We start from the raw sequence: 9,629 nt of genomic DNA, 5'->3' as shown, positions 1-9,629 counted from the left end.
TACATTTGACCTGCTTATGTAGTGATACTTGCAGACTACAATTCTAAAAGTTTACAATTCTGAGAAAAATGTTTACAGCCAACATTTTTCCTAGACAGTGAATCTTTTTTTGGGCCAGGGTGCAGGCTCTGAACAAAAACACCTTTAACAGTGTTGCCTATCTCTCGTCTTCAGTAGTGATCATTTTAAACGTTTACAGTGGTTGCATATTTGTTTTGTTTACAAGGACAGCACTGTCCACCTCAAAAGACGTCTGAGTTGAATACATGTAGAGAGTACCTGTTTACGCAGTAGATAACTCTGACCACCTCTACCAATCCATCGAACCCTTCAGTAAATTGTTGTTTACAGTGAATGCTATTGTTCAATGTTTCACCAGTCTAGGCCATTATATCCTGTGCCAATTTGAATTTGGATTTCTATTTCGTGTATCAATTAAGTGTTCGCTAGTACACATTTTCTGTAAGAGATTCAGCCTGTGACTAAATATTCTCCGTGTTTACATTGCTAACTGCTAACTATCAGAGATTTTCATTAAGAATGGGAGCAACATGTTTACACTAAGATGTGACTGACAGTTCTATGCCATATTACATGCTTTTTTGCTTGAATATTAAACAGCTTAGAACTCACATACTAAAGAGCTTGCATACTAATGTATGCATAATTAACTTCAAGGAGAGATATTGTCTTTAAAGGCTTTATATTGTCATACTGACATGCAGTTTTTGTTTTAAGAAGATAAACTGCCTCAAAGGACATTCCTCCTTGCATTGCTGCTGTGTTTGTAAAACTAAAGGGTTGTTTTTTCGAAGGCCTCTGCATTTTAAGAGTTGTTTGTTTCCCCTGTGGACGATGAGGCCAACCCTTTCTTCAGCCATGGCAGCAGTTCTGCCTCTGCTGTGTGTTCTGATGCTCGGCGTTGCCGCGGCGACCGTGACTCTGCCCTCAGAGCGTCGTCGCCTGGCAGCCAACGGGAGCCCCATGCTGGTTCTGCTCCGGGGCCTTGGCAGCAAGCCCCTCCCAGTCCCCCCGCCCCCCGCCGGACCCCCCGGTTGGGCCAAGGAGGCGGCGGCCATGGCTATGGAGCCCAAGGGCGCTGAGATCCTGCCCAAGCCGCTTCCGCAGATCATGCCCCGCAACCTGACAGACGCCATGAAGCCACCGCTCGGGGCGGCCCAGGTGGCGCCGCCAGAGAAGCTGGTCAACATGGACGTGTGCCGCGGCTACTACGACGTCATGGGCCAGTACGACCTGACCTTCAACTGCTCCAAGGGCACGTTCATCTACTGCTGCGGCACCTGCCATTACCGCTTCTGCTGCGAGCACTCGCGCAACCGCCTCGACCAGGACTCCTGCACCAACTACAACACGCCCGACTGGGCCAACACGCACGTCTCCACCACGCCGCCCCCCGGCTGGGGGCCTGGCCCGACCTTTGACCCCGTGCGGACGCAGAGCAACACGGCGTACGTGATCGGTGGCGTGCTGTCCTTCACACTGGCCGCTGCTGTGGGCATGAAGGTGGTGTTCCACAAGATGTCCCGCCGGCCACATAACAGGGAGATCAACATGCCCAGGTGGGTCGCCCCAAATCACACCACAAGGGGTCTCTTGGTGTTTTAAGCCCACAACGTCGTCTTCCAGGCAGCGCTGCATGGAAGGCACTAGGGTTAGGGTTAAGGTTAGGGTTAGGTGCCTTGAAGTCGACAGTGGCAGCGCTGCCTTGAAGTCGACGGTGGGGGCTTAAAACATTATCGAGCCCACAAGGGCGACTTTCCCCTATGGAGTAAGTGTAGTCCTAGACTTCAAGAAAATGTCAATGAAAAGCTAAAAGCTTTTAGTCTAGGACTAGGCTTAATCTATGTATGGAAACTCTGCAAATGGCTTGTGACCAATGGTTGCTTTTTTAACATAGACAGATACAGATTACCATACATTGCATTTGTTTAGAAAATGTGATTGTTTTGACTGATTGATGTAATTTGTATTATTTTTAGATTCTCTCGTGGTTATCTCAGTCTGATCTCTTTTTGTGAATTCACTGAAAAAATTTTTTAGCCAGAGGACACCCAACACTCAAGTTGACCTTTGTTGTCATATTTCAACAAACTGAACCAAAAACAAAAACAAAAAAATCCTTACTGACCTTCCTTCCCTCTCCGCATCTCCTTTTCATATTTATAGCATCTCTTTCCTTCTTTCTCTCACCTTTCACTCTACCTCTCTCTCTCTCTCTCTCTCCCTTCCTCCCTCCCTCTCTCTCTCCATCTTTATCTCACTCTTCCTCCCACACGTACCCTTGTCTGCCCTAATTTTCTTGACCGTCCTTTCCTCTTCTCTCCTCTTGCCTCTCCTCAGGGCTCTGGTGGACATCCTGCGGCATCAGTCCAGTCCTGTCCAGCAGGGGGAGCGGAACAACAGCACCATCCTCACCACGGCCACCAGTGGCGAGGGAAAGCTCGGACGCCCGCCCAAGAAGCTCTACACACCTGTGCTGCCAAGCAAGGACAACCGCCGTGAGTATCCACTCTCCAGGGGAAGTGATGGGAGGGAGGGAGGGAGGGAGGATGGGAGAGAGGAAGGGAGAGCAGGGAGGGGAAGAGACTGGGAGGGAGGAGGAGGTGGTAAGGGAAGGAGGCAGGATATGCTTGTATTTGGTGAGGGGTTGGGGATATGAGCTGGAGTTTGCTGATTCAGGCAGAGGGAGTACAGGATTAGCCAGCGGGCCTCGAGTCGTCGGTAGTGGCGACGTTGGCTGCTCCTAGAGGGAGGTCACTGGGGCACAGACTCCCCTGATGACATAAAAATAACAAAAAATGAAAATAGAGACCTTAATCATATAGATCACATTACTTGACTGCAGTTCTGGTCTCTCTTGGTGGCTCAGACTAAGCACAAGCTAAGAAAATGTGAAGTATTTTTCATTACATTTCATTACAGCAGACTGAATTACTTCCCTTTCAACTGATCTATCTATGTTGACACATGCTCTCTGGACAGCCATGCAGTATTTTAGATGTTATTAAGTGAGCTACTTTGTGCATATATAATACAGCATGTTTAATAATTAACCATAACCTTTAGGAGAGATGAATGATGGATGGCAGTAATGTCACTAAACCTAGCTAGCTTATGTAGGCTTATCCTGTTAGTTAGTTCACATTGCTTACAAAACACTTCCGTTGTTGTCAGACTTCTTTTGTAACATACAGTTAGGTCCATAAATATTTGGACAGTGACACCTATTTTGTAATTTTACCTCTGTACACCATCAGAGTGGGTCTGAAACGAAACATATGTGTTTGAAAAATGTGCACATCAAAAATGTGTTTGAAGTGTAGACTTTCAGCTTTAATTCAACTTATTTAATTCAAGGGGTTGAAAGCATACCGGTTTATCATTAACCATTCAGGACATTTTGTAAGATGTAGCTTGATTGGTGAATTATTTGCTGAAGATTTTTTTGTTCACAAATATTTTAGATTAGTTTTGTCCAGGGAGACTGCAGAGAGTTGTATTGCCATAACATTATGATAATTCTGTGCTTTCTTTGACATCCAAATAACATATTACAGAATACTCTAGTGTAGTTCAGTTCTCTGCCTACACTAAAATTATTTTAATTTGTTAATTTGTTAAATGGGTTAATATGATGTGTTGAAGTGGTTTAGTTTTAAAATGAAATGTCAATTTGAGGATAAAAAATAACTTATGTAATGTAATTTGTTTTGTTGCAACACATGGCATTTTTGCTTGTCTTTACTGTTAGCCATTAATAATGACATACAGTTATCCAACAGAATAACATTTTTTGAGGAAGTACACAGGCATGTATGCGGATAATGTGAAGCTTTTACTTTAATTATAAAAGTACCCATAATTCAGTTGAGGATAAAACCAGGCATTATGTTTGTGTTATGAATGAATTAAACTCATTTGAGTTTCATATGAAAGGCGATATCATGCAAGACCTGTGAAGTACTGTATTGCATCAGGTTTGATAGTCCCACTTCCATCCAAATGTTTCACTTGCTGCCACTGTGAACAACGGGCGTGGGTAGGATGGGCACATGGATATGGATAGCGTTGGATTACGGATTTTGTAACAACTATTTGAGGTATAACATGTGGCCAGGGTGAGGAGGTAAATATTTAGTGTACTAATGTATTAGCCTATTATCAGTAGATATATCTGAACTAATAGGTAGTCAAGTAAGATTAATGCTTGTAAGTCAGAAAGGAAAAATTTCATCCTATATTTCAGAATAGTACTTTCAGTTGGATTAATGCATGTGCTATAGGCTATTTTTGGATACTTGAAATTGGAGGAGAGCACTTTGTGTTGAACGAACCATAAAAAATATTCATAAAAAATAAATATTTAACTTTGCAGTACTACTTTGAAATTCTGTGATTAAACTTTTAATGAAAATTGTGTAATTACATTAAAGTTAATTTATGGCATTAACATTTTAAACAGTGAAACGTCAAACTCATGGAAGCAGAATCATGCATTCACTGTTATTAGTATCAGAAAATATACCTGATTTTGTTCAAATAATCCATACACATGACCTCTTCAAATATTATTTATTACTACTAGGAATGTATACTCCTCATAGGTATAGACAATTTGCCCTCAAATACACAACATATCTTAACATAATCCTTATTGCATTTTTATGTCAGAGTCACTGACCATTTTGTTGATTTGTACCATGACATTTAATTTGCTTATTAAGTAGACATCTAACTGCTTCTTACAAACATTAAGACAAAAAGTCTATGTTATAGTCATCTCCAGACATACTGTATTAATCTAGCTTTATGAAACTCCTGAGTAGGGATATCTTTTTGAGGTGCAAAAGAAATAGAGCTTATGAACAGAAATATCACTACTCCAAGGCAGAGGTGGAGAGCATAGGGGCAGGGATACGTAGGTAAAAGGTTGAGCTTGTTTAGGCACACTGGGGCGACAGGGTGTCATGTCGCGCTGCCCATCTGTACTGACATGGCGATGAGAGAAGGCAGGCGAGCAGCATGATGAAAAAACAACAACAGAATAAAAACAGCCGCACGCCCGCAACGCTTCCCTCAGTGTTGCCTCTGCTCTCTTGCAGTTGGAAACGTCCAACACAATTTGGGCGGCCTGTCTGGGTCCAGCCCCAAACATACGGCTACTATTGGTAAGCCAACCGGTACAGGCAGTGAGTGTGTGTTTTCTGTGTATATGTGATCGTATGTGTGTCTGTGTCGGCAGCCATTCTTATATTAGCTATGTGTGTGCAAGTCTGCCCCCGCAAGCATTAGATTATCTGCTCGTCCCTTTGCACTTGTCCTTTTCAAAGCTGCCTTGCCAGACTCTGTCTTTCTCTCTCTTTATCTGTCTTCTCTAGCCTTCTCTTCCTCATCTCTATACCTTTCTGTCCTATTCTGTCTCTCTTTCACTCATCATTATTCCTCTTCATCTTTCTATCCTCCTCTCTACCTTTCTGTCCTATTCTGTTTCTCTTTCACTCATCCTTTCTCCTTTCTCTTCATCTATCATTCTATCCTCCTCTCTACCTTTCTGTCCTCTATCCTTCTATCTCTTTTCTCTCCTCTTTCCTGATCTGTCTTTCTATCTTTCACTTCCTCCTCTCTCTCTCTCTCTCTCTTCCCTCTGTCCTTCGCTGTCTCTCTGGCTCCTGTCTGTTTTATTTTTTGCCCATGTGCTCTATAACTGGGTCTGTGTAAGTCCACCTGGAGTTGGGCTCCGCTTTCACTGTGCTCAAATACCGGTCTGTGGAATGCCTCTATCACTGGAGTCTGTGTGTGTATGTATGTATGTGTGTGTGCGTGTGTGTGTGTGTGTGTGCACGTGAACACTCCTGCTTAAGACTAGGCCCCTCCTGAAAACAGGTCACCTGTGTATGCTGTGTCTCACCCTCACCCATATGGAGCACTCTCTCCTAGTAGTGCCCTTACTATGAAAACAAATGGGCACCTGTAGCATAGCATGGATTACCATTCCTCATTATGCAGTCCTGCATGATCAACAACCGATGGTGATTGGTACGAGTTTGACATTTTTAACATCACTGATGGGTGATTGGCTTGATTTTCATTCTTCCTTTTTGACGACAAAAAGAGAAAGGCCATGTGACTTCCTGAACAATCACACACTGTGTTCTCGACAGCCCAGGTGTTCCCCAGGAGACGGTTCATGGGGCTTCCATGACTGTCTACAAACTGACGGGGTAATGTTCACTGCTCTTGCACAGTCCAACTGTGTCAAGGGAGGGTGTTCATTACACCAACCCAACATGGCCTTGTGCAAAATGGTGTCCAGCTGTTGTCATTCATGCATGCGATGATGGCACAGCTTTTTTGAACCCAAACAAGCTGTTTTTCTCCCCCTACCCTATGTTAATGTTTTTGACACCATTGACTCCTGCTGTATTTGAACGAATGAGAAGTGTTTCTATTTATTTATTATTTATTTTTGTTTGTAAAATTTTCATCATGTTTATTCTGCTTACTCTTCTTCTTCCCCTTGCCTCGTTTCTTCAGAGCGCGCTCCCCGCATGAACAACGTCCAGCTGGCCCCGACGGGCACGCTGCTGTCCAGCAAGCACGGCAGCATGGGCCGGCCGCCCTCCTCGCTCTCACATTCCTTCCACAACCTGGCCCAGCTGCCCCCGTCCTACGATGTGGCCATGAGACCGGATATCAGTCGCTACTGCTCCCTCAAGAGGCTGGGTGAGACTACGAGACTGCGGGGAGGAGGAGGGTGGGGGCTGGGGGTGGGGGGGGGTGCGTAGGGTGTGTGTGAGTGAGAGAGAGAGATTTCACACATACACTGAACTTCTGAATGAGCGAGGGAGAAGTGTGATGCATGTGTGTATTTGGATCTCTGTGTGTGTGTGTGTGTGTGTGTGTGTGGGTGTATGTGAGAGAGAGAGAGAGAGACAGAGAGAGAAAGTGTGTGTGTGTGTGTGAATGTATTTCTCATGAGTGTTTCTCATGTCTGCAGTGGTTGTTCTAAAGATAAAGGGATTTTTTTTAGTAATTTGGGTTTTGAGGTTTGTTTGTGCTTAACCCATGCATCATAAAGGAACATGTCATGTGATGTTGACCACTGTGGTGTGGTGTGTTAGTTCTGTGATCAGAGTGAGAGTTAATCAGTGTGAAGAAAGGTTAAAAAGTTGGTGTTAGGACTGAGTTAATAAGTGATATTAATTCTTAATAATTCTTAATACTGAGGTTAAACTGTTGATGCGTCTCCACTGAAATTAAGATGGGGTTAACCTATGTGAGGGCCTGTTTTAGGGATGCACCTTATTGTGAAATTCTGGGCCAATATCGATACTGATGTATGAAATAACAATTTGGCTGATAAGCTAATACAGATATTTATTTTCTTTGTTTGTTTACTTCATTATTGTTGTTAATAATACCCTTTAGTAGAGTGAAAGCAATTTCTTGCTTTTCAATTTCTTGTTTTTTATTAAGGTATAGCAGCCCAAGTCCTCTGATATTTAAGTGGTGCCTCCTTAAAGAAGAAATTCAGGGTTTCTCGAGGTCACCCAGTACTGTCGGTATGAAAAACTTTAACCTCGAGAAACAGAGATCTATGTGAAAAATCGCAGGATTTTTTCCTTTAATTCCTCTTCCACACTAACAGTTATCTCAATACCCCTATAATATACGGGCAAGATAATATAAACAGTAGGTACATGGATATCTGATAATATTTCCAAGGCTGACTTGATTTTGTGGATTTATTTCTGGCCACAACACAGAAAAAATTGAGCTTCGTGTTTGTGAGTTTCATGAGGACTGACAAGAAAGCAGATCACATTGAGGAGCTTCCTTTTGCTTCTATGATATATTAAAAGAATAAAACATTTTCAAGCAAAGATTTATTCTCTTTGATATTTGAACTGTAGTATGAGTGCAGTTATTTAATGTTCTTGTAAAGGTTTGTTATTAAACTCTAAACTGCGGAAAAAAATGTAAATCATTAAAAGTCAGATCCATGTCAGGTTTTCAAAAATCCATTAATTCATCAGAACTGAAATAATTATGGGAATGCTTTGTTTTGCTTTTCTTACTGTCATATAATAAATGATTTTGCTGATCATCTGTTTTACACTATTTGCTTTTATCTCTCCCACCTCAGAGAAAGACCTGGAAGACTACAGTACTATGGGCTACAGTACCTCTAAAAGGCGACCCAACAATATGCCCCCATCCTTTCACTCCTCTCAGCATCATCTACACTGGGGTGGCGACTACACCCTCGGAGCCCGGGGCACTCTCCCCCTGCACTCCTCCCGCTCTCGCATCCACCTACCGGCCACACCCAACCCGTACCCTCTGCCCCCTTCCCAATCGGCGTACCACCCTGGTATGGAGCCTCTGTCCCACCCCCCGCGCCGGGTCATGTCCCAGGACCAGCTGCTGATGCTGGGGGAGGGCAACACGCTCTCCCGCCTGTCCAAGAACCAGCAGCACCAATACTACAAAGCCATGACCACCAGCAAGAGCTCCACCGGCAGCACACTGCGCCGGTCTCACGAGCGGATCCTGGTGTCGCCCGACCGGTTGGACGAGCGGGTCAGGATGCCGACGGATTTCGGCATGCCGCCGACCTTGCCGCGTCTCACCAGCCACCAGAAGGCCCAGTCGCAGCAGAACGTGTGCGTCACGCCGTCCATGGACCGCCACCACATGATCAAGATGAACTCCCACCCGTCGTCTGGCCGCGATATGGAGCGCAGCCACCCCACGGGGGGGACCATGGGCTGGGCCGAGAGTGGACACGGCTCTAGTGGAGGTGGAGGGGGGACTTTAGGCCACAATGCCAGGCGGATGGCCTTCGCCACCAAGCGCCAGAACACCATCGAACAACTCCACTACATCCCTGTGGTGGGTGGCGGGGGAAACGCAGGCCAGTCACTCAGAACAGGGAGTAAAAACGAAGTCACCGTGTGAGACAAAGGCACAGAGAGACAGAGAGAGAGTGAGAGAGAAAGAGAGAGAGGCAGAAAAGAGAATGAGGATTGATTTCAGAATGTATACTTTTTCAAAACAAAGAAAGGGTGGTCTGAATATTATGCTCGACTCAAGTGAGGATAGCATGACAGAGAGAGGGAAAGGCTTACTCGGATAAAAGTGAAGTAAAAGAGCGCTGAGCTAACCTGTTGGATAAGAGTGACGGAGACAGTCAGAGTGTCTCTCTGAATGGGGAAGAAAAGAGATTCCTTGTCCCAACGTTCCTCTGTATCCATGTTTGGGAGATTAAATATGAGATAATTATGACTCAGAGGCCATAGATTTTCTCCATGTAGCCTATGTATAATAAGCATATGAAACTACTATGAAACATCCTTACTTACATACATATTTGATAGGAGTTATGAAAAGGGTTGCAATGAAGCACCCAGGTTTGAGAAAAACAACGGTCTTGTTAAAGGAAGCGGAAATAATCATCCATATTTGGAGATATCCATTGTGTTATTTGTGGAACCCAGTGGTGTTTTGAGTAAATAAGCTTGACATTGTTGTTTGGCAGCGCAGGAACTTGCAGTTTAATCTGAAGTTGTGCTTCGTTTCAGATGATGCTCTGAATCTGAATGAGA

At 44.2% G+C, this 9,629-nt stretch overlaps 1 protein-coding gene across 1 annotated transcript; it reads left to right on the top strand.

Annotated features, from left to right (window-relative positions):
- Positions 1 to 855: 855 nt before the first annotated feature.
- shisa7b (shisa family member 7) lies at positions 856 to 9,135 on the top strand. Its single transcript, XM_076301696.1, has 5 exons — positions 856 to 1,580; positions 2,362 to 2,519; positions 5,124 to 5,189; positions 6,556 to 6,744; positions 8,168 to 9,135. The coding sequence occupies exons 1-5, from the start codon at positions 856 to 858 to the stop codon at positions 8,980 to 8,982; spliced, it is 1,953 nt and encodes a 650-aa protein (XP_076157811.1). The 3' UTR covers positions 8,983 to 9,135.
- Positions 9,136 to 9,629: the final 494 nt, after the last annotated feature.

Source organism: Alosa pseudoharengus, unplaced genomic scaffold, assembly GCF_046254945.1.
Source record: "Alosa pseudoharengus isolate Yale_2024_CS ecotype anadromous, Long Island Sound unplaced genomic scaffold, YU_APseudo_1.1 YU_APseudo_1.1_scf_23, whole genome shotgun sequence".
NCBI lineage: Eukaryota > Metazoa > Chordata > Actinopteri > Clupeiformes > Clupeidae > Alosa > Alosa pseudoharengus.
This window is presented reverse-complemented; position numbering and strand designations above follow the sequence as displayed.

What these genes read in the sequence shown, in the direction of transcription:
- shisa7b (XM_076301696.1), top strand. Translation starts at nt 856, where the DNA reads ATGAGGCCAACCCTTTCTTCAGCCATGGCAGCAGTTCTGCCTCTGCTG. An exon ending in GCCAAGCAAGGACAACCGCC is followed by an intron (nt 2,520 to 5,123) that starts GTGAGTATCCAC and finishes GCTCTCTTGCAG; the next exon opens with TTGGAAACGTCCAACACAAT. An exon ending in CTGCTCCCTCAAGAGGCTGG is followed by an intron (nt 6,745 to 8,167) that starts GTGAGACTACGA and finishes CTCCCACCTCAG; the next exon opens with AGAAAGACCTGGAAGACTAC.